The 25016-nt window shown below is 44.5% G+C and overlaps 1 protein-coding gene across 10 annotated transcripts; it reads right to left on the bottom strand.

Moving 5' to 3' along the window:
- Positions 1–142: 142 nt before the first annotated feature.
- On the bottom strand, positions 143–24781 carry LOC110091550 (cytochrome P450 3A9). 10 transcript variants are annotated; one of them, XM_072982755.2, is made up of 13 exons: positions 23344–24781; positions 23019–23112; positions 22849–22901; positions 22036–22135; positions 21234–21347; positions 19855–19943; positions 18852–19003; positions 18348–18475; positions 17267–17354; positions 15716–15876; positions 14160–14386; positions 13338–13500; positions 143–445 (listed from the first exon to the last, which is right to left on the bottom strand). In XM_072982755.2, exons 1-13 carry the CDS (start codon positions 23412–23414, stop codon positions 362–364), a joined length of 1524 nt encoding a protein of 507 aa, XP_072838856.2. In that variant the 5' UTR covers positions 23415–24781; the 3' UTR covers positions 143–361. The 10 variants fall into 10 exon arrangements, with proteins under 10 accessions (XP_072838856.2, XP_078237396.1, XP_078237397.1 ...); XM_078381270.1 differs by lacking the exon at positions 13338–13500 and adding an exon at positions 914–1076; XM_078381271.1 differs by lacking the exons at positions 13338–13500; positions 14160–14386; positions 15716–15876 and adding exons at positions 914–1076; positions 1712–1938; positions 3136–3296.
- Positions 24782–25016: the final 235 nt, after the last annotated feature.

Below are 25016 nucleotides of genomic sequence, written 5' to 3'. Positions count from 1 at the left end.
TGCCCCACCCTGGCTCAACTGCTGAAGTCAACACTATGGAAGATCCATAGACTCAATGGGCATACTCTAATCAAGACAAACAGTTGAATTCAGACTTTAGCTTTCTGCTAATTAGCTTAGTTAAGAGTGTTTACCATACCAATTTGTGTTTTTGTATTTATTATATTAATGCATGGTGTATTGATTGGATTAAGAATCCAAGAATTGGATCGGAGAGTCCAGCTCTCTGGGTAGATCTAGCCGTTGTCTTCAGGATGCACAGTTGTCTGGGTGAGATTCTGACTATGAACAAAGTCTGTATCCCGCATCTGCTGCTGAGCTGGCAACGGGTCACATAGCTTGAGACACATGGTGGCCTTTCTTAGGAAGCATCTCGTGGGACTAACTTCAAAACGATGGGCTTCTCCGGTGTTAAAAATGGACTAGCCTTCATCTTGAGGGGAATCTACAGCAAAGTGGGAGCAGAAAGAAGGAACCATTAGCCATTTGGATCCACTGTGTAGTCCCAGCTGGAATCCATAGATCTCATTGATTCTATGGGTCTGCTCTTGCTGGGATGGCATTCCAGCTGGACAAGTTTTTAAAGAAAAATTACTTTACTGAACCATGGCCCCCAGGATCATCTCCTTCTTCCAGAATTTCTACAAAAGGAATGTGGATCATTTAAACCAGTGGTTCCCAACCTTGCATCCTCAGACGTTCTTGGACTACAACTCCCGGAGATCCTGGCCAGCACAGGTAGGGGGTGATGATTTCTGGGAGCTGCAGTGGAAGAACATCTGGGGACCCAAAGTTGGGAAGCAGTGACTGAAACCCAAGGTTTCTTAGAAGTCAATGGGGCTTCCTTCTGTACTCTCTTTTCCCTTCTTTACTCCCCACCATGCGTGGACTTCATCCTTCCCTGTTTTCTCACCGGAGTTTCTTTGCAGACTCTGAAGGAGAAGTGCTGGAGGAGGACTGTGATGGCCACCTTCATGGATATGAGAGCAAACCTCATCCCAATGCAGTTCCGTGGCCCAGCTCCGAAGGGCAGGAATGTGTAAGGGTCGATTTTGTCTTTGTTCTCTTTGCTGAACCTGGCAAAGACATGGGGAAAAACAGGAGTTGGTGGACAGGTAAATGGAAGCAGGTAGACAACAGAAGCATTGCTGTCTCTCAGTGTGTGATCTTTCAAAGACAAAAAATGATACCAATAGTTAGTTACCGGCTCTGTAACTCAGTGATAAGGCTGTAGCTCTGAAGGTTTTCCATTCCTTCTTAGTATGGAAAAGGCACTATATTCCCAGATCCCTACACACCCTGCAAGATTTTGTAGAACTGCTGCTGCCAGTCAGTGTCCACAAAAACATGGTCAGTCCACCATCAAAGTCCACTTTCGAGAGGGCCGATCATCCAACTCCTTTGCTCAACAGGTGGGAGCATATCTATGGAGTTATTACTTTTCCTTCCACCCTAATGGGTCCTTGAGGTTTTCCTCATTCATTTTCCCAACTGTTGCCTGTAAGAACCTAAGTGGTAACTGGTATATGTGACCAAACCACCATGTGGCTCAGCGCATCATCCCTATATTCTCTTTCCAATTCAGGTGCCCTGCTTTGTCAAAGTAAGAAGCTGTGTCATAATGGGCATCTGTTGGGTAGATCAGCCTTCTTTTTTCATGTAGCTATGAATGCATTCCCTATCGTTGAGCACCAAGGAAACACACACATACCTTTCTGGTCTGAACTCTTCTGGTTCTGGCCAGAATTCTGGATCCCGTTGGAGAAGATAGGGTGAGGTCATCACCACTGCGCCTTTTGGAATGGTCACCCCATTGATCTCAACATCTTTCTTGCTGACCCTTTCAATCCGGCCTCCTAAGGGGTAAAGTCTTTGTGATTCACTCATCACCATGTCAAGATATTCCAACTGCATGACAGCATCATATGTCAGGGGGGCCTAGAGGTGAAGGAAAGGGGAAAGATGATCATACATAACTGGAGTATCCCATTCTGCATTTCTTTTGCTCATGTCACCTTGTGTGAATGAGCAACCTGGTGCAACTTTTACCAAACATACATATAACGTTCAAAAGACTTTTGTTTGTGTAGTTTGGAACCATTCCAATTAACGATAATAACAGTCTTTGAACTGCAGAGCTGAAGGGATCTTATGGAATATTGAGTCCAGTCCTTCTCAAGGAGGCACAATAATAAATTTAATTCCCAACTTCGGTCTCCACAGCCAGGGCCCTAAGCTGCTCAGCTCACTAGTAGTTCATGATAAAGCATTGACACTTAAGTGGAAATAACAAGTAATTATATGAGTTATGCTTTGTATGACAGCTTTAAAGAAAGGATCAATTAAAATATCTAAAGAGGGGGAAAAAACAAAAAGGACAAACAGCGCTAAACTAACATCCTCCAATAACATTTTACTGTATTTGAAAACATTATTTATCCTGTAACATTCCCGGTGTTTAACTATGAAAACCAAGAAGGTTAAAATTGGTGCTGATGTTTTGATGCTTTAGGAATGACACATTTCATGGTCACTCCAAAGAAGTGTGCCATGCTAGCCTGTCTCAGCAAGTGAGCGAAACTGAAGAGGAAAAGAGAAAAGAAGAGAAAGAGAGGCAGGGAGGGAGGAAAACAAGGCAATTTATTATGGACTAAAATGCTACATTTTTTGCACAAAGACTCCCAGAATCCCTACCACCATTATGGAGGTTGCAATCTAAAAAGATAACATTGGAAAACTTAAAAACTGGACATATAGATGGATGAACGAATGGGTGTTTGTTCTATATGGATGTTTACGTATTCCAAAGAAAGAAGGAGCATCATAGCCTTGTTAATCTCATATCTCTTCTTTCTAGTTCAGTATTTTACAACCTTGAGTTTTCAGACGTTTTTGGACTAAACCCCCCCCCCCCATAAACCTTCACCACTAGCTGTGCTGGGCAGGATTTCTGGAAACTGTAGTCCAAGAACATCTGGGGACTGAAGGGTGGGAAGCACGGCCTTAGTTAGTTTCAAACTTTTGGCGTTTCCAGAAAGGATGGATCTTGTTGGCCAAAAAGGAGTCTTTCCCCCTCATTTAGGTGAAGATCACAGCACGCCAACCATCTTCCCTGTCCATCCAAGGCTCTCTTACCTTGTTAGGTAGAACAGAGTCTATCTCATCTTGAACTTTCTGTTGAACATCCGGGTGAGTGGCTAAAGCGTAGGCCAAGAAATTGAGGGCGTTACTGGTGGGTTCGTAGCCAGCGAAGACAAACATGATGGATTGGGCAAGGATTTCCTCATCGGTCAAGCCTACAAACAAAGGGGAGAAGGATAAAACCCAAAACTGTACAACTTGTACACAAGAAACATAATCTGACTTTGCACCATATATAGATTTTTGTATATTAGGAGTCCCTTCTCTTAGGATATTGTTATAGTGTTAGGTACAATGTGTATGGCAGAAGCATCATCTTACTTTGCACTATATGTAGAATGCAAGGATACTTTTTGCTTTGGCCTGAGATCTGGATTCTATTCCATTAGGATATCACTCCCTAGCTGTTTGACTGTAGAGAAACATGCCCAATTCCCTAGATTTTTCTTTCCAACAGAGCCACAGTTATGGCTGAAGCAAGCTTTATAAGATGAAGAAAAAGAACACAAAACATTTTAAACCAATACCAATATGGTTATTGTTTTGCTTCCAGGACTCTGTGCAGGAAAAAAAAAAGAGCTTCTCCAATGGAGTTTGTATGTGCTGTTTTCAGCTTGTGTTTGCAAGACACACAGCAAAGAAAATCACGTCTTATGCAATGTTGGTTTTGGCAATATTCATTGTTCTATCAGCTGGGTTCAAGAGTTCACAACAACGGGAACCTCCCACCGTCCTTTGTATACTTTCTGCCCATAGAAAGGGCTGTGCAGGCTGTTTGACAAGCAGTCTCCCTTAGTCCAAGGACTCTAGTAATTTTGGCAATTATCCATGGCAAGGATAAATAGGAGTTGCATTCACCTGACAGATGCATAGAGCTTTAGGAAAGCTTCTCAGGGGTCATAGGACCATGATGGGTGGGGCTGAGAGCTAAAGAAGGGGGTCAAAAATTAGAGGCACATTTTGGCTGGAAATTCTTCTTGCCAAACGCTAGTAAGTCTTCAAAGAGGCATATTAAACTTTTAGAAAGGGAAGAACTCCACATTGCTGATAAATGGTCAAAGAATGATGCACTACAGCAGTGCTTCCCAAACATGAATCCTCAGATGTTCTTCAACTAAAACTCCCAGAAGCCTTCACGACTAGCTGTGCTGGCCAGGATTTCTGGGAGTTGTAGTAGAAGAACATCTGGGGACCCAAGGTTGGGAACCACCTTGCCAGAGCAAGGAAAATCATGTGTAGGTCCTCTGCCGAATCTTCTCTCTCTCCAGGTCTAAATCTCAGCAAACTGAGCAAAGCAAGAAACGTCTCTAATTCCTTCCCCTTCCCTTTCTTGGCTGTTGGGACAGAATGATGGGTCTTCGTCTTTTGAAAGTTCTTGGTCTCCTGACAAATGTCAATTGACCACCACCCTCCATTCTCCTCCTCCTCCTCCTCCTCTTTGTTCTTTTTCCCTTTTGGCATAAATTGTGAGATTAAGGGCAGCCACACTGTCTGCCCAGATAAGGAAGAGCCATCTCATCTACGGGACTCCAGCACACCCAATGGGACCCCCTGGTTTTCTCTCCCAATGTCAATAAGGCATAGCTTTACCTTTGTGTCCATGGTTGACCCCATTGTTCTGGGGGCTGCCCTTGGAAACTTGGGAGTTCATCATCAGCTGCAGGAAGTCGACTCGGCTCTGGAAATCAAATGAATGGATGAGCAGGGGGAGAGAGAAACTAACAGGGAGGTTGCAATTAAATTAATGATGAGAGATATGGAAGGAGTCCCCCTGTTTTTGTTGTTTTTTTCCTGGAGTAATGAACCAACAACATGCTCCATGCAGATTCCAGGCTTGGCAATTCCCCAATTTTTTTTCCACCCAATCCAGACATTCAGAAACAAATAACAGTTTCAGTACAGTAATTCCGCTCAGGATAATGACGCTGGTGGAAAAGTTAATTCTGCAGTTAAGCAGAAAAGTGTATGATTCGGAGAACATTCTTATAATGCCTTTGTTTTTCATACTCAATGACTTTTTCAAAAAAAAATTCAAAAAATTTAGATATGGTTGTCATTCCAATGAGAGCAAAGAAAGAAATCATGGCTTGGAAGTGGGTTCCCAGAATCTCACTCACTCCAGTGGCCCTGTCTGTTCTTTTATTCTGAGAGCTGTGGTTCCCACGCTCTGGACCCAACAAGCCGGAAAGGCTGGAAAGGCTGAAATCCTGAGGAAATGAAGAACGTGGGCCTCCTTCGATCCAAAGACCCTTAACTCAAACCCCCAACACAGCCCTACCGCTTACTGCTTGGCCTTCTTTCAAGCGAGCTGCCTTGATTTTCTCAAAGGATTTTATGAAGAAATCCACCGAATCTTTGGGAAACAGCTGTATATTCAAGGCATTAAAGACAGGGACAAGGAAAGGGAATGTCACTGTAAAGGAGAGAAAAAAAATTGATGAAGACAAAGTAATATTCCTGGAGCTAACCTTTGCTTCTGTATTTGGAGGGACCCATGAATTAAATTTAACCAGGTTTACGATCATTAATGGTCATTTTGTCCGACTCAGTGTGTTCATCTATTGAGCTTCTCCAGGCCATTAATTATCGTGGGCCCCCATGCAGTCTTCATGTATGAACAGGCATGAAAGGTTTGTGGAAATGGAAGGGAGAATCCTCTCATCCCAAACTGGGGAGGGTGACAGCTATTATTTCACTCCAGCCAGTTAAGAGTCCTCTCCATAGGAACTGGCCTACAACCAGGATTTCCTGAGAACCAGAAGCAACCTTACACATCCATGTAATATTTGCAGGGACTCATGAATCCATTTAACCAGGTTGGCCATGCCAAATGAGAAGCATGTGGACAGAGAAGAAGGGCACTATCATCCCAAACCAAGGAAGTTGCCAGATACCATCTCACTCCACCCAACTAAGAGCCCTCTCCGTAGGAACTGGCCTAGAACCATAAGCCAGATTTCCCAAAAATCAAAAGCAACCTTACACATCAGAGCGAACTTTACACTGAGAGACTGAAAAGGCTTGGTAAATTCCTTCATCTCCTTGATAAAATGGTCATTCGAGTTTTCCATGGAGTTGACTTCCACCCCGAAAGAAGTGCTGGTGACCACGTCTATGCTGTAGGGCCCGAAGATGCTGAAGGACAGGGAGAAAGATTGAAGCATTTTGGGGTTGGGAATATAGGATTCACTTGAAGGATTAACAAAGGGTAAGGACTAAATCGAGAACGCTTCATGGCTTGTTGGCTTGCTAGGTTGCCCAGGTAGACAAGGAAGGTGCGTTTTACAAGATGAGAGAAATGGTTCATCAGGTGTAGCCAACTGAAAATGAAATGGCACACTTTCTGTAGCTGGGCAGAAGAGGCTATTTCTAGTAGAGGTAAATTCAGAAGACTACAAAACACCCTTCTTCTATATAACTGTGCAGATTTGTAGCAACCTGGTCTCTTTGACAAGGAAGCATCCTTGATCCATCACTCACAATATCATCCGCACAGCTGAAGGAAAACCTAAGGCCTGGAGACTCGATCTGGCCTGGGGAATGCTGAAGTGTGCCCCACAACATCTCCCCAAGGTCTGTTCTTTGTAAGACAGATGGACCGAGAGGAGGACTTTCCTCCATTCTCTGCAAATAGTGATTGGAGATAGCAATAGGGGACTCCCCACCCACTTGTCTGCTTCCCGGTATGTGAGATCTCCATGAGGGACCATTCCCAACCCTATCTGGAGATGCTGGGATTTGTCCATGGGCCATCTGACACACAGGGGGCAGCAGCAATGACCTTATCCTGAGTCAGAACATGTCTCCTTCCGATTCATTCCACCCCTTACGGGTTGATGCTGGCACAGCATTTTGTGGGTCTGCATTGCATGGGTTTCTGGCCAGTCAACCTAGAAAGCAGCCCTTGTTATTTATGATGCATTGTTTAAAAGTGCCCTTTATCAACATTTGATATCTCTTTGACTTGCAGGACTTACTCTTTCATCACCATGGGCTCATCCCTTTCCGCTTTCTTCTGAACATGTTGCACCAAAACCTCCCCGTAATGTTTTACAATGGGAAACATCTGAAATAAAAAAATTATAAATCAGACGATGCATAATAGGTGATTCATGAATGATTGCAAATCATTAATTCTGACATTTTCTATTTTGCAATTTCATTTTGTTATAATGCTTTTGTCCTTGCCGTTCGGACTCCCAGAATGCTTTGAAAAATGTGTACTTTGGCCTGTTAAACAGTATAGGATTTACTCTTCAAGCATCACTGTCATTGTCCACTCTAAAGTCAATTGAGACTTACTTGATCTTTTTTTATTCCCAGGTAGAGAATATTCAAAAGTAGTTTACCATTCCCTTCTTCAGAAGGTTCTCTGGGACTGTGCAGCTTGCCCAAGGCCACCTAGGCTGGCTGTATTCTCAGGAGGCACAGTGGGGGAATCAAACTCCCAACCTCTGGCTCTACAGTCAGATACCTTATCAATGAGCTATTTAGCAAGCACATCCATAGGCCCACCATAATTCGGAGGTGACTTGACAACATGTAAGAACAATAGCAAACAATGCGAATAAAACTAATTATCTTCTGAAGGCTTCCAAATTGTAGACATGCTCACATAAACCATAGAAACAAAACTCCATTTCCAACAAGGCACGATTTTCTATGAATGCAATTGCAAACTCTTTCACTGAAAATTGGGACTGGGCTCCTTAAATTCAGTCAAGCACTGAATAACCAGTTTTTTGAATCATCACTGAGATCATACCATGATGTTGGGTTGGATTGAGATGAAAGCAGGTCTACTGAAATCAAAAGGAGTTTTGCTACCCTGGATAAAGTCCAATAAAACCAACGGGCTTGCTCTGAATAGGACAGAGCCTCATAGTCCCATTACTTCCACAATCTCTGCATCATATTAAAAACAGGAAATAGAAATGGAGAAGGAGTACATTAGCTAAAAACTGACAGCAGGGATGAAATTCGAACCTTCTGGCCCAGGTCCACCATGGCTTCAGCCACCCTCACCAGTTTTCCTCCACACTGCAGAGTCTCCATGGATTGTTCTCCAGCCATAAAGAAACCAATGGGACCAGTGAATGATCCATCTACAAAATTAGTCAAGTTGAGGATCTTTTCTTACTTCCTTTAGCTTCCCACTGGTGAAAGCTGGTGAGAGCGCCGTGCGCAGATTCTTCCAGTGCTCATCCTTCACGGAGGAGACGGCTGATCTCAAGATCCCAGCTGCAGGAAAGGGCTAGAGGCAACACAGGAAACACCGTTAACCATCAGGGACCAGAGGTTGGCTTGGTGGAATCACCAGATTTGTTTGCCTTGGTATGACCAGATAACCTGGGTCCCTCGTGTCCAGGTGAGGAGAAGACAAGGAGATCTTTTCTCCCCTCCCCTACCAGCTTGCTCTAATTTGCACAACTACCTCTGATGATTTTTCTCATCCCTGCAAGAGACCCAATAAATCCCTCCTCAGGAAGGAGGGGTAGGTAGCAAGGTCTTGCCCTTACCTGTAAGGATAAGACAGGGTTGGGTTTACAATTGTAGTCACAATGGCCAGCCTATGGACCGCCAGCACCTCGAACAGAGGCTTATTTATCCAACAAGTCAGAGCAAAACGATGGACTGAATAAATGACTTTTGCAGACAGCGTCATCCATCTGCCTGCCTCCCACTTACACCCCAACTTAGCCTCAAGATGCTAAAGCTTCCCTTATTTTGCAAGATCCAGGTTCAGTTTTCCCTGAGCCATGAATCTCTGGGTGACCCATTTCAGGCAAAGCTACCCTACAAGGGGATTGAGAGCTCCTTCGGGAAAGTTTGGAGAGAGAGAGGTAAGGCAAGTTCTCACCCGGCGGTTGGTAAAGGTGGTGTAGCATTCTTTCACTAGAACGGTTTTAACAATCTGGGGATCCATCACAGCGAGCACAGGCTGTCGGCCATCATAGATCCTACATTCAGATGGAAGAAAGAAACAAGGGCACTCATTTTAAGAACAAAAGGCATATTTCAAGAGCTTGTGCCAATGATTATTCTGAATGCCCTAACAAGGATAGGCTGTAGTTCGCTGAAGTGCTTGGAAGTCACACAGCCTAAGTTTCAAAAAGTTACAAAAAATAATGTAGTGGTCTTCAAATAACAAGGAAAAACCTATAGTTTGAAAAAGTAACTAGCAATGGGTAATAAAACTACTATCATTCAGTCTGTTTTTCAAATACAGAATGGGTGTGGCTGATGGAAGACCTACACCAGCCTCCATATATTTTGGCTTGCAACCGTCATCACCTGCAGCTCAGCATGCCTTAAGAGGCCCTCTCCGCCCTGGTTAGGACTATTCCATCAATAGGCTAAACTATTACATTTAATAAAGTTGAAAGGAGGCACGCCACAAAGACTCAAAAAGGGATAGGGGAGTAGCAGTGAAAAAGTCCAAAATATAGGAATTATTCCTGGTCAACTGGGACATTTCAACGCAAATATATCTTGGCTGAATCTTTGAATCGGCAATTAAGGTGGTGATTATGAGTGATTATGGGCTTGGGCTCTGCCAAGAAATGTCAGATGGTAAGAAAAGCTCACTCACCCCCAGACTTTCCCATATTTCTCATAGCACATGGCATCAAACTTCACAAAACCCTGGAGAGGGGAGGAGAAAGGCATTCAAGAACGTGGGATTGTCCTGCCAGATCCCATTAAGGCAGGTGCCTCAAGAAAGGCCACCAAGAAGGTAGTAGATGATGTCCAGATACTCACTTTACTGAATTGCCATAAAGTTCCAATGAAAGGTAGTGGGGTCGGCCCAGGAATCCCCAGTTTCCAGAACACACGATAGGGCCAAATTCCATACCTGGTTGTGGTAAAAGGTGGGAAAGGGGAACAATTAATTCACAAATCAAAAGCATTCAAGCAGAGGTTGGAAAATTGCGGCTGAGTCTCCAGAAACTATTGCTAGGTTTATTTACTGCTGTGACCTAAAGCAGGGCTTCTGAGTCCTCAAGACTCATCATCGCCCTGGAGAGTGATAACAAGGGGGGGGGGGAAGAGAACTGTGGTCTTTGTTTGTTCATTTGTTTAATGAGACTATCAATTGGAAGGTGGTGTGCAGGGTCTTAGCTTGACTAAAGAGAGAGAGAAAAGTTAAGAAACAGACCCATAAAAGATAAACAGAAGGGAAATACATACAGCATGAGAAGTCCCAGCAGAGCTACAAGCAAGGACCACGTCTCAATGGAAAAGCCTGGGAGGAGATCCATCTTGCTTTTTCCTGTTAATATTTCTCTGAACTTGACTGGGTGAGGCTGCTTGATATTTATACTCTTTCCACGTGATCAGGGTTGGAGCAAAGGGCAAACATTTCACAACTCCTTTATAATCGACATTCATGTTATAACACGAGGACTTTATCGGGTGGAGCTAGGTTCTGGCGGGACTTGTTTACTGCAGGGTTTGGACTCAGCATTCTTTGGGGGGGGGGAAGAAGGCCAGTCCGAAGGAGTTGGGAGCCTGGAGACCACCACAACTGGCTAACCTCAACTTCTCACAAGGTTTCATAATGTGCAAGTCCTCTTTCCCCTGATCATCTTTGCTGCTCTTCAGCTTGTGGACATCCTTCTTAAAGGGTGGTGTCCAGAACTGAACACAGGACTCTGGGGGAGGCCTAAACAGTGCTACGGTGTGAGGAAGTCGTGCCTCATGGGATTTGAAGGCTATGCTTCTCCTAATGCATCCTAAAATTGCATTTGCCTTTTTTGCAGCCACATTGCTCTATTGGCTGATTTTCAGCTACAACACTTCCAAGATCCTGCTCATTTGTAATATTGCTGAGCCAGTTATCCCCCGTCTTGGAAAGCGGGAGGATGAGAACAAGCTTAGCCCCCTATTGTAAGGATCCGACCAATTTAGAGCAGCCTCTCTCAGGAAGAAGGACGAAGAAAACGTGCCTCTTCAGATGAGTTGGGTCCTGTTTTTCAATCTCTAGTGAGGTCTTACTGGAATGTTAGAAGTTTGTGTTATTATGACAACTTTTCTAACTAAATAGTAAATTGTCACCCTTTGCAAGCTGAATGTGTGTTATTGTTTTTGTTCTTAGCTTGTGTTTATTTGACAGGGTCCGAAGACGTCTTCATGAAGGACCTGCTGCTGCATTTGCCCCGTTCCAGTCTTTGTGAATCTCCCGGAAAGTGACGGAAAGATGAACTGCCATGTCTGCAAACCGTATTCACCCTCTTCTCTTTTTAAAATCTTTTTGGGGTGGGGGGAGGGACTAAATTCTGGTCCTCCTTTTTCCCCTGTGGGGCATCTGGCCCATGTCTCAAGGTATATTCAGGCACTGGAAGATCCATGCTGGATCTGGCCCAAATCCTAGCCTAATTCTGCCTTCTGTTTGAAAGCAGATTCACCCGATCCCTCAGGGAAAGGCAACCAGCAGGGAAAGAAGGCAAGAACACCTGCATCTCATCTTCCCTGCAGCTGGGGGTCAAGAGGCAGAGGGCTTCTCATCAAACAAGTCATATCTGAAGTTTATGAACAAATGGGTGGGGAAACAGATCAACCCTTGTAGAATAATCGTCGTTGTCATCATCATCTGCTGTCAAGTCAACTCCAATGTACAGTGACCCTTTTCAGGGTTTTCCAGGTAGAGGATACTCAGAAATGGTTGACCCTTCCCTTCTTCTCGGCCCACGATGTGACGGTGCAGCTTGCCCAAGGCTACACAGGCTAGCTCTCCATTCTAAGGTGACATTTTCAGTATACCCCTATACTCAACAGCTCTACTGCAGTCAAGAGAAACGGTTGGATTTAGACCTCAGCTGGTGGCGCTGCGGATTAAACCACAGAAGCCTCTGTGCTGCAAGGTCAGAAGACCAGCCGTCGTGAGATCGAATCCACGTGACGGAGTGGGCTCCCATCACTTGTCCCAGCTCCTGCCAACCTAGCAGCTTGAAAACATGAAAATTCAAATGAATACGTACCATCTTGGTGGGAAGGTAACAGCATTCCCTGTCTAGTCGCACTGGCCACATGACCACGGAAACTGTCTATGGACAAACACTGGCTCTACAGCTTGAAGACAGGGATGAGCACCGCACCCTAGAGTCGAACACGACTGGACTAAATGTCAAGGGGAACCTTTACCTTTACCTTTTCTGCCAATCGGCCTAGTAAATAGTATTTACCACACTAATGTGTATTTTTTGTCTTTATTCTAATATTCAACGTTTATAATACAGGAACTTTCAAGAGATATTTACAACAAAAATATACAATATTTTATTTATTTATTCAGGAGAGGGACGCCAATCAACCTTAAACCAATAAAGCAGGAGCTCCTTAGACGAGGGCATAAAAGTTATGAAAGCCTTTTACATCCAGGAATCTTTCTTCTTTGCTTCCTTGCTTGCATCAGAAACACCACCGTCTAATTCATTCATATATCGGATAATTTTTGCCAAGTAACGGACAACTTCAAAAGCATTTGGGGCAGCTAACAGCAGGTTTTCCATCAAGCTCTCTGTGTAGATCCAGCCGTTGTCTTCAGGATGCACAGCTGTCTGGAGAGATTCTGACTCTGAAAAAAGTCTGTATCCTGCATCCACTGCAGGGCTGACCGTGACTCACATGATGGCCTTTCTTAGGAAGCCTCCCGTGGGACTAACTTCAGAACGATGGGCTTCTCCGGCATTAGAAATGCACTAGCGCTCATCTTGAGGGGAATCTACAGCAAAGTGGGAGCAGAAAGAAGGAACCATTAGCAAATTGGCCCAGCTTACCACAGGGGCCCAGATCCACGGTGTAGTCCCAGCTGGAATCCATACATCTCATCGATTCAATACGTCTACTCTTGCTGGGATGGCATTTCAGCTGGATAAGCTTGTTAGGAAAAGTCACCTTACTGAACCATGATCCCCCCAGCATCCATCTCCTTCTTCCAGAATATCTACAAAGGAAATGTAGATCATTTAAACCAAAGACGTTCTTGGACTACAACTCCCGGAGATCCTGGCCAGCACAGAAAGGGGTTAAAAATTTCTGGGAGCTGCAGTGGAAGAACATCCGGGGTCCCAAGGTTGGGAAGCAGTGACTGAAACCCAAGGTTTCTTAGAAGTCAATGGGGCTTCCTTTTGTACTCTGTTTTCCCTTCTTTACTCCCCACCATGCGTGGACTTCATCCTTCCCTGTTTTCTCACCGGAGTTTCTTTACAGACTCTGAAGGAGAAGCGCTGGAGGAGGACTGTGATGGCCACCTTCATGGTTACTTGTGCAAACCTCATCCCAATGCAGTTCCGTGGCCCAGCTCCAAAGGGCAGGAATGTGTAAGGGTCGATTTTGTCTTTGTTCTCTTTGCTGAACCTGGCAAAGACATGGGGAAAAACAGGAGTTGGTGGACAGGTAAATGGAAGCAGGTAGACAACAGAAGCATTGCTGTCTCTCAGTGTGTGATCTTTCAAAGACAAAAAATGATACCGGGTCAGTTACCGGCTCTGTAACTCAGTGATAAGGCCGTAGCTCTGAAGGTATTCCATTCCTTCTTAGTATGGAAAAGGCACCGTGTTCCCAGATCCCTACACACTCCCTGCAAGATTTTGTAGAACTGCTGCTGCCAGTCAGTGCCCACAAAAACATGGTCAGTCCACCATCAAAGCCCACTTTCGAGAGGGCCAATCATCCAACTCCTTTGCTCAACAGGTGGGAGCATATCTATGGAGTTATTACTTTTCCTTCCACCCTAATGGGTCCTTGAGGTTTTCCTCATTCATTTTCCCAACTGTTGCCTATAAGAACCTAAGTGATGACTGGTATATGTGACCAAACCACCATGTGGCTCAGTGCATCATCCCTATATTCTCTTTCCAATTCAGGTGCCCTGCTTTGTCAGCCAGCGCCAGGTCATCAAAGTAAGAAGCTACGCCATGATGGGCATCTGCCGGGTAGATCATTCAGCCTTCTGTTTTCTTGATCCAATAACTATTGTGTTTCTATTGTTGCGCACCAAGGACACCTACACCCACCTTTCTGGTCTGAACTCCTCTGGTTCTGGCCAGACGTCTGGATCCCGATGGAGAACATAAGGTGAGATCATCACCACCATATCTTTTGGAATGGTCACCCCATTGATCTCAACATCTTTCTTGCTGACCCTTTCAATCCGACCTCCTAAGGGGTAAAGTCTTTGTGATTCACTCATCACCATGTCAAGATATTCCAACTGCATGATAGCATCATATGTCAGGGGGGCCTAGAGGTAAAGAAAAGGGGAAAGATGATCATACATAACTGGAGTATCTCATTCTGCATTTCTCGTGTTGATGACACATTCCGTTTAATGCTAAAACATTAATACATAACTAGAAATAAGAAGTAATTGACTGAGTTATGTTTTGTATGACAGCTGTAAAGAAAAGATCAATTAAAATATCTAAGCAGTCTTAAACTAACAGCTTCCAATAACATTTTAATTGAAGTAGCGAACCTCCCTTTTCTGGGCAAGATGTTGGAACGTGTGGTGGCTGAGCAGCTCCAGGCTCTCCTGGATGAAACGGATTATCTAGATCCATTTCAGTCAGGTTTCAGGCTGGGTTATGGGACGGAGACTGCCTTGGTTGGCTTGTTTGATGACCTTTGCCAGGAGAAAGACAGGGGCAATGCATCCCTGTTGATTCTCCTTTACCTCTCAGCAGCTTTCAACACCATCAACCATGGTGTCCTTCTGGACAGATTGGCTGGGATGGGAACGGGAGGCACCGTTTTACGATGGGTCCACTCCTACCTGGCTGATCAAGTCCAGAATGTGGTGCCGGGGGACAGTAGTTCTGATCCATGGCGGTTGCATCATGGGGTTCCTCAGGGACTGTCCCTCATGCTATTCAATATCTACATGAAACCGCTGGGGGAGGTCGTTAGGAGGTTTGGGCTGAGGAGTCAGCAATATGCTGATTTCACCCAGCTCTACCTCTCATTCTCTACCAATCCAGGTGTGGCAGTCGCCGTTCTGAACTCATGCCTGGACTCGATAATGGACTGGATGAGGGTCAATAAACTGAGGCTCAATCCAGACAAGTCAGAAGTGCTGCTGGCAGGGGCTCCACCATATAGGTGAAAAGGCCATTTCCCCGCCTTAGACGGGGTTACGCTCCCCCTCAAGGACAGGGTTCGCAGCTTGAGGGTGGTCCTTGACCCGGGTCTGACCTTGGAAGCCCAGGTGGACTCGGTGTCCAGGGGTGCCTCCTTACAGCTGCGGAGAATATATCAACTCCACTCATCCTTACCTGGATGAGCAGAGCCTGGCAACAGTCACACATGCAGTGGTAACAACCAGACTGGACTACTGCAATGCGCTATATGTGGGGCAGCCTTTGAAGATGGTCCGGTGGCTGCAACTGACACAAAACCGGGCTGCGCACATCTGGGGACCCAAGAATGGGAACTATTGCCTTAGTTATTTTCAAACTTTTGGAGTTTCCAAAAAGGAATGGATCTTGTGGGCCAAAAACGTGTCCTTCCCCCTCGTTTAGGTGAAGACCACAGCACGTCAAACATCTTCCCGGTCCATCCAAGGCTCTCTTACCTTGTTAGGTAGAACAGAGTCTATCTCGTCTTGAACTTTCTGTTGAACATCTGGGTGAGTGGCTAAATTGTAGGCCAAGAAACTGAGGGCGTTACTGGTGGGTTCGTAGCCAGCAAAGACAAAAATGGTGGCTTGTGCAAGGATTTCCTCATCGCTCAACCCTACAAACAAACAAAGGGGAGAAGGATAAAGACTTGTGCTGTACAATGTGTATGGCAGAAACATCATATAACTTTGTACTGTATATAGAATGCAAGAATATTTTCTGCATTGACCTCAGTTCTGGATTCCACTCCATCAGGACATCCCTCCCTACTTGTTTGACTGTTGAGAAATATTCCAGACTCCCTAGATTTTTCTTTCCAGCAGAGCCACAACTATGGCTGATGCAACCTTTGCAAGAACAACAATATAACAGAAAACATTTTTCACCAATACCAATATGGTTCTTGTTTCCCTTCTAAGAGTTTGTGCAGAAAAAAAGAGCTTCTCCAATTGAGTTTGTATGTGATATTTTCAGCTGGAGTTTGGAAGATGTACAGCAAAGAAAACCACGTCTTGTGCAATGTTGCCTTTGGCAGTACGTATGTGTCATTCTGTCCACCGTGTTCAAGAGTTCAGAAAATAGTAAACACCCACCTTTCTTTCTATAGTTTCTTCCCATAGAAAGGGCAGCGGAGGCTGTCATCTGAATTTGGCAGGATATCTCATCCAATTCAAGGGCTATAGCATGACCCTAGGAATTTTGGCAATTATCCATGGCAAGGATAAGAAAGGGTCACTTTCAGCCTGATGGAGGCATAAAGTTTTCGAAAAGTTTTTCATGGACCGTTTGGCCGTGGTGGGTGGGGATGAGTGCCAAATTCTGGGTAAAAAAAAAAGTACTAGCATATTTTAGTTGGAAATTCTTCTTGCCAAAGACTAAGTCTTCAAAAAGACGCAGTGAACTCAGAAAGCGAAAAACTCCACATGAAGTTGATAAATTATCAAACAATGGATGGGATATGAGGGGTTATGATGCATTACAGCCGTGCTTCCCAAACATGAATCTTCAGATGTTCTTCAACTAAAACTCTCAGGAGCCTTCACCACTTGCTGTGCTGGCCAGGATTTCTGGGAGTTGTAGTATAAGAACATCTGGGGACCCAAGGATGGGAACCACCGTGCTATAGCCGGGAAAGTCAAGAAAGCCATATGTAAGCCCAGCCCTGGATGTTCTCTCTCTCCAGGTCTAAGGTTCAACACTCTTCCGAAATGAGCAAAGGGAGAAACCTTTCCAGTTGCTCCCCCTTCCCTTTCTTGGCAGTTTGGTCAAAGTGGTGGCTGTTAATCCTTTAAATGTTCTTGGTCTCATGACATATATCAATTTACCTCCCCCTCCATTATCTCCATCCTCCTCCTTTTCATTCCTTTGGCACATCGTATGGGATTGAGGGCTGCCATGTTGTCCACCCAGAAAACGAACATCCACCTCTCCTAAATATGCCAGGAGACATAACGGGACTCACCGGTTTTGCATCCAGGGGCAAAGTCAAAATGACATTATTTTACCTTTGTACTTGTTTTTGGCCCCATTGATCTGGTGGCTGCCATTGGAAACTTGGGAGTCGATCATCAGCTGCAGGAAGTCAACTCGGCTCTGGAAATGAAATGATGGATCAGCAGGAGGAGAGAGAAACTAGTGGGTCACAATTAGACACACAATGAGAGCTATGAAAAATAACTTTTGTTTTTGTTGCTTTTTAAATGAAGTCATGCAGCTACAACATGCTCAGTTCAGAGCATGCCATATGTGGGTACTTAGCAATTACCCACTTTTCTCCCCCCCAATCCAGATGATCCGAAGCAAATACAGTGGTGCCTCGCTTTACGATTGCCCCGAATTACGACAAATCCACTTTATGATGATCCTTTTGCGATCGCAGTTGCGATAGCAAAATGATGGTCTAAATGGGGGAATTTCAGTTTGCGATGATCAGTTCCCTGGTTCGGGAACCGATTCTTCGCAAAACGATGTTTTCCTAACAGCTGATCGGCGGTTTCAAAATAGCCGCTGGGTAATTAAAATGGCTCCCCGCTGTGTTTAGGGATGAATTCCTCACTATACAGGCAGCAAAAATGGCCACTGTATGGAGGATCTTCGCTGGACTGTGAGTTATTACCCCACTGGAACGCACTGAATGGGTTTCAATGTGTTTCAATGTGTTTTTTTAATTTCGCTTTACAATATTTATTTCGTAAAGCGAAATAAAAAAACCCATTGAATTTTCCTGGAAAGGATTATCATCGTTAAGCGAGGCACCATTGTATGAGTTGTAATGTGGTACTTCAGCTCAGGAAAATAACACTAGGGGATGAGTTAATTCTGCAGTGAAGCAGAAAAGAATATGGCTCTCATTCCGAATAAAGCAAGGAAAAAAATCATGCTTTGAATGACGGTTCCTGAATCCCACTGCAGCATCGCCAACGGCCCCACCTGCTGCTTCATTCTGAGAGCTGTGGTTCCCACGCTCTGGACCCAACAAGCCGGAAAAGCTGGAAAGGCTGAAATCCTGAGGAAATGAAGAATGTGGGCCTCCTTCAATCCAAAGACCCTCACCCCAAATCTCCAACCCTCACCCCTACTGCTTACCGCTTGGCCTTCTTTCAAGCGAGCTGCCTTGATTTTCTCAAAGGATCTTACAAAGAACTCCACTGATTCTCTGGGAAACAGTTGTATATTCAAGGCACTAAAGACGGGCTGGAGGAATGGGAAAGTAACTGTAAAGGAGAGAAAAAAAAATGTTGAAGACAAAGGAATATTCCTGGAACAAACCTTTGCTTCTTCCTTGTGCCCTGTATTTGTAGGGACCCATGAATTAAATTTAACCAGGTTTACGATCATTAACAGTCATTTTGTCTGACTCAGTGTGTCCATCTATTGGGCTTCTCCAGGCTTTTAATCATCGTGGGCTCCCATGCAGTCTTCATGTATGAAAAGGCATGAGAGATTTGTGGAAAGAGAAGGCGGATCCTCTCATCCCAAACTGGGTGTGTGTGTGTGTGACAGCTACCATTTCACTCCACCCACATAAGAGTCCTCCCCATAGGAACTGGCCTACAACCAGGATTTCTTGAGAACCAGAAGCAACCTTACACATCAGAACGAATTTTGGATTTAAAGACTGAAACGGCCTGGTGAATTTCTTCATCTCATGGACAAAACGGTCATTCGGGTTTTCTATGGAGTTGACTTCCACCCCGAAAGAAGTGCTGGTGACCACATCCATGCTGTAGGGCCCGAAGATGCTGAAGAGTGGGGGAAAAACATCAAACATTCAGCTTGGGCACTTAAATATGATCGAGAAGAAGAATTTTAAATAAAATGGATCCTAGCTGATGGATTCATAAAAGGTAAGGGCTAAATCAAGTATGCTGCGCAGCTTGCTGGTGTGTTAGGATGTCTGGATGGACAAGGGTTAGGGTCATCGAAGCTAAAGGAAGGTGCCTTCTACGAGATCAGAGAAATAGCTCATCCATTGTGGCCAAGTGAAAAAGGGAATGGCAGAGCTTCCACAGTTGTGTAGAAAGGGCTACAGTATTTTTAGTAGAGGCAAATTCGGAAGATTATGAAACACACCTCTTCTAGGAGCCTCGTGACAGTGGTTAAACTGCAGTATTGCAGCCAAAACTCTACTCTACTTAACTGTCAACATTTGCAGAAACCTGCCTTCTTTCACAGCTGGACATTTTGATACATCGCTATTAAGATTGTGTGCACTCTTGGGGGAAAACATAAGGCCTGGAGGCTGGATCTGGCCTTAGGAGTGTTGGTGTGTCACCCAAAACATCTCCCTTAGGTCCGTTCCTTGTAAGACAGATGAAGCAAGAAGAGAAATTTCCTTGGTTTTCTGCAATTAGTGCTTGGAGGTAACAACAGAGGGATCCCTGCCCACTTGTCTGCTTCCCAATATCTGGGTGTCTATCCGGAGATGATTGGGGACTCCTTACATCCAAGGGACCCCAGAGATGGCTTTATATCAAGATGGTTTTATATTGAGTCGGAGCATTTTTCCTTCTTCGTCTACTGTCCTATGTTTCAGTCCACACCTTGTGGCCTTTCATCATCATTTGATATCTCTTCGACTTGCAGGACTTACTCTTTCATCACCATGGGCTCATCCCTTTCCACTTTCTTCTGAACATGTTGCGCAAAAACCTCTCCGTAATGTTTTATGATGGGAAACATCTGAAATACAAATCAGAGGAAGCACCTTGAAACACCTACAGATGGTTTTCCTCCTTAGCTGCAAATGATTCCAAAAAGCCAGTAGGTGATTCACGAAGGAGGGCAAACAATTAATTCCAAAGAGGGGACATTTTATTTCAGTATTTATTTCACTTAATTTCATTTTGCTAGAACACTTTTCTCTTCTCCCGTGGGACTCCTGGAAGGCAATGGACTGCTCTGAAAATATGTGTATTTTAGTGTGTTGGTACAGGAGTCACCCATGAATCAACATCAATATTATCATCATCCATTGTTGACTTAGGTAACCTGACTCTTTTTATAGGGTTTTCCAGCTAGAGAATACACTGAAGTGGTTTACCCTTCCCTTCCTCTAGGGGGAAACCTTGGGACTGTGCAGCTGGCCCAAGGCCACCCAGGCTGGCTCTTCTCGCAGGAGGCACAGTGGGGGAATCGAACTCCCAACCTCTGGCTCCACAGCCGGGTACCCAAAACAATGAACTCTTCAGACACCAAATAGAAACAATGTGTCATCAAATTAATTCTGACTTATAATGGCCCTTTTCAAAGTTTCCAAGGTAGAGAATACTCAAGAGTGGTCTAAATTTCCTTCTTCTGTAAGTGTCCTGGGACTGTGCAGCTTGCCCAAGGTCACGCAGGTTGGCTCTATTCCCAACACAGTGCGGAATCGAACCCCCAACTTCTGGCTCTGCAGCCAGATATCTAACCAATGAGCAATCAAGTCAACTCATCCATTGAGTCACCGTAAGTCGGAGGCGACTAGATGACAGAGAAGTACAACAAGAAAAACATTGCAGATGAAAACTATCTCCTGAAGGATTATACACAGATCATAGGAACAGATTCCGCTTCCAGGAAGGCATAATTTTCTATGAATGCAAACTCTTTCACTAAAAATTGGGATTTGGCTCCTTAAATTTTGCTGCTCAGTCAAGAACTGAAGCTCCAGTTTTTGATATCGTCTCAGAGATAAAGCTATGACATGGGGTTGGACTGAGATGAAATTAGATCCTGAGAACATCCACTGAAATCAATGGGAACTTTGTTAGCCAGGATAAAGCCCAGTAAAAGCATATTTAAAAGGTGCAATAGAAATGGAGAAGGAGTACATTAGTTAAAATCCCTGATGGCAGGGATGAAATTTGAACCTTCTTGCCCAGGTCCATCATGGTTCCAGCCACCCTCACCAAGAAGAGAGAGAATTCCAAATCAAAATGCATAGCCTGCATACTATCTTCCTAGTTGTTTAACTTTAGGATCTTTTCTTACCTCCTTCAGCTTCCCACTGGTGAATGTTGGAGAGAGCAAAGTCCGTAGCTTCTTCCAATGTTCGTCCTGGACTACAGAGACTGCTGACCTCAATATTCCAGCTGCACCAAACACCTAGAGAGAACACCGGAAATATCATGAACCGTCAGGTATCAGAAGATGTCTTGGTGGAATCAGATAACCAGATAAGCCGGGTCCCTCATGTCCACATGAGAAGAAGACGAGGACATATTTCTCCCCTTCCCTTCCAGCTTGCTCTAATTTGCACAATTACCACTGATGATCTTTCTCTTGAGAAGGATAGCATGTGCAAATGCACAAGGATTGGCTGATTGCTCAGAAAGATGCCAGCAACCCATCTATTGCTTCCAATTCTTAAATGAAGGGAGAGGAGTCCTAATTTTGGGCACTGGAGGCACTTAGAGAATTGTGCCAACTTCGCACAAAACCGAATCCTCTTGCAAAACATGTGATATTTTTCTGCAAAATATTTTTCCCATCCATGCAAGCACTGCCAGCACCTTTAACAGAGGCTTATTTATTAAAATACGTCACTGTTCAGAGCAAAATGATGGACTGAATAAATGACTTTTGCAGACAGCGCCATCCATCTGCCTGCCTCCCACTCACACTCCAACTTAGCCTCAAGATGCTAAAGCTTCCCTTATTTTGCAAGATCCAGGTTCAATTTTCCCTGAGCCATGAACCTCTGGGTGACCCATTTCAGGCAAAGCTACCCTACAAGAGGCTTGAGAGATCCTTCGGGAAAGTTTAGAGAGAGAGAGGTAAGGCAAGTTCTCACCCGGCGGTTGGTAAAGTTGGTGTAGCATTCTTTCACTAGAACCGTTTTAATAATCTGGGGATCCATCACGGCCAGCACAGGCTGTCGGCCATCATAGATCCTACATTCAGATGGAAGAAAGAAACAAGGGCACCCGTTTTAAGAACAAAAGGCATATTTTCCAGGGTTTTCAACAATGATGATTCTGAACGCCCTAACAAGGATAGGCTTTGGTTTGCTGAAGAAGTGCTTGGAAGTCACACGGTCAAAGTTTCAAAAAGTTCCGAAAAATAATGTAGTGGTCTTCAAATAACAAGGAAAAACCTATAGTGTGAAAAAGTAACTAGCAACGGGTAATACAACTACCATCATTCAGCCTGTTATACAAATACAGGATGGGCTTGCTAGTGGAAGACCTACACCAGCCTCCATATATTTTGGCTTGCAACTGTCATCACCCGTAGCTCAGCATGCCTTAAGAGGACATCTCCACCCTGGTTAGGACTATTCCATCAACAGGCTAAACTATGACCCTTAATAAAGTTGAAAGGAGGCACGCCACAAAGACTCAAAAAGGGATAGGGGAGTAGCAGTGAAAAAGTCCAAAATATAGGAATTCTTCCTGGTCAGCTGGGACATTTGGACCCAAAGAGACCTTGGCTGAGTTATTCAACTGCCGATTAAGGTGGTGTTGGTTTGCAAGGGGAAAGGTTGAAAAGTGTGCACAGCTTTTGATTTGCTTTCCTGCTTCTTTTTTGTGAACATCTCTTTAGGGTGTGATTATGGGCTCAGGGTCCGCCAAAGAATGTCAGCTGGTAAGAAAAGCTCACTCACCCCCAGACTTTCCCGTATTTCTCATAGCACATGGTATCGAACTTCACAAAACCCTGCAGAGGGGAGGAGAAAGGCATTCAAGAACGTGGGATTGTCCTGCCAGATCCCATTAAGGCAGGTGCCTCGGGAAAGGCCACCAAGAAGGTAGCAGATGATTTCCAGATACTCACTTTACTGAATTGCCATAAAGTTCCAATGAAAGGTAGTGGGGTCGGCCCAGGAACCCCCAGTTTCCAGAACACACGATAGGGCCAGATTCCATACCTGGTTTCGGTTTTAAAAAGAGAGAGAGGGGAGGGTGAAAGACTATGACACCTATCACGGGCACCAAAGGAGAATTTAATGAGCACCTCAACAGCATCTGGGGCGCTCTTGAGATTCCCACCCCTACATACCTCCGCTACTATTTTCTTATTGCTCTCAGAGCAATTAGTGATGGGCTATCCCCAGTTAGGAAACAGACCCATAAAAGATAAACAGAAGGGAAATACATACAGCATGAGAAGTCCCAGCAGAGCTACGAGCAAGGACCACGTCTCAATGGAAAAGCCAGGGAGGAGATCCATCTTGTTTTTTTCCTGGTAATCTTTCTCTGAACTTGACTGGGTGAGGCTGCTTGATATTTATACTCTTCCTGCATGATCAGGTTTGGAGCAAAGGGCAAAGATTTCACAACGGCTTTGTGATAGCTATTTATATTATAACACGAGGACTTTATTGGGCAGGGCTAGGTTCCGGCAGGGCTTGTTTACTGCAGGGTTTGGACTCAGCGTTCCGCGGTGGGGACGAAGGCCAGTCCAAAGGAATTGGGAGCCTGGACACCACCTGGTGTCTAACCTCAATTTCCTTCATGGTTTCATAATATATTAGTACTGCTTTGCGTATCTTCTTTTGACCTGGACAACCCATGCACACACAGTAACAACAAGCACAAAGAATTGCAAATGTCCTGTTACCAGCAAAGCTTAGTTTTAAAAGGAAAGAGTTGCCTTATTCTTTAATTGGAGGCAGTGGGATGACCATTAATTTGCTTCTATTTTTTTCTGACCTATTGGTGAAATGCAACATTAATGATGCTACGTACATCTATCAATAGCTTATTTATTATTTATTTATTTACAATATTTATTTACAATATTTTTTAGCCGCACCATTGCCAGTGGCTTATATATAATCATGCTGTCTTATGTCATAACATAGAAGCTATGGCTTTTGAAATACAACTTAGTTACCCCTGAATTACACAACAAGTAACTAGTCACAGTTAACTCTGTGGTTTTTGGCTTCCAGTCTAGACAAGCCAGTTGGAGCAGACCATCACATGAATCAAGGTGGCTCCCTAAGACAAGTTCCTACTAGCACTATTAGAATAACAGTGTAGGTTGGAAGGCTACAACTCATTTTTGTAGAATAAAGAAGATACCAAATGCAGCAGCGGTTACAGCAGTGGGGGCTGGTGACTCCCATGTAGAGGACGGCGGCGGATCTACTTCAGGTTTCAATCTGAACTTTAACAAGCTATCTTAAGAAGGGTGAACATATCTTCAGGGAAGGATCAGCACCCCGGAGAGCTCCTTGTGGTAGAACCTGGAGCAGTTCCACTGTTCCCGACCAGCGGCTCTCATACTACATTTTGAAGTACGTTCACTCTAAAATTATCGAAAAGGAGGACCGTGAGTTCAGAATCTAAAGGGATCCAGCACAATTGCTTCTTCTTTAAGTTGTGTGATCCAGGAAATGCAGTATCTGACCGCGAGAAGGCTTGGGGTAGGAAGACCATCGACTGATTGCATGCAAGGCTTTAGTAAACATCGTGACTTATAGCATGTGGCCTTCACCTAGCAAGACCTCCCATCCTTCTCCCCTTCTCCTGGACTTTCTTGTGACCTTCAGGTACAAATCCATCAGGAAATTAATCTGGAATAACAAGGGTCTCCCAAAGCGATGCTGCCACACCGCTTGATAGCAAAGCTTAGGCTGCTTTTGGATGTTGGCTTTCTTAGTGACGTGAGCTGAGAACCCCAAACAGAAAGAGGACCACAGGAATCCTTTAGGAATGGGATGTAGCTCTACTGCAGAGCACCTGTTTACCGTACACAGAAAGTCCAGTGTCAGAAGGTGGTGGTGGTGGGGAAGGTACAGCGCCTTCAGTCCTGGAAAGATGTAGT

This window comes from Pogona vitticeps, chromosome 13 (genome assembly GCF_051106095.1).
Source record: "Pogona vitticeps strain Pit_001003342236 chromosome 13, PviZW2.1, whole genome shotgun sequence".
NCBI classification, from domain to species: domain Eukaryota; kingdom Metazoa; phylum Chordata; class Lepidosauria; order Squamata; family Agamidae; genus Pogona; species Pogona vitticeps.
The sequence above is the reverse complement of the archived record's forward strand: the minus strand, read 5'-3'. Positions and strand labels throughout refer to the sequence as shown.

Excerpts from the sequence above, each read along its gene's own strand:
- LOC110091550 (XM_072982755.2), bottom strand. The coding sequence starts at position 23,414 with ATGGATCTCCTCCCTGGCTTTTCCATTGAGACGTGGTCCTTGCTCGTA. Across the intron at positions 15,877-17,266 it reads GGCCAAAAACAAGTACAAAG|GGTTGAGCGATGAGGAAATC; the intron begins GTAAAATAATGT and ends GTTTGTTTGTAG. Across the intron at positions 446-13,337 it reads GAGTCTGTAAAGAAACTCCG|ATTCCCCTCAAGATGAAGGC; the intron begins GTGAGAAAACAG and ends ACTTTGCTGTAG.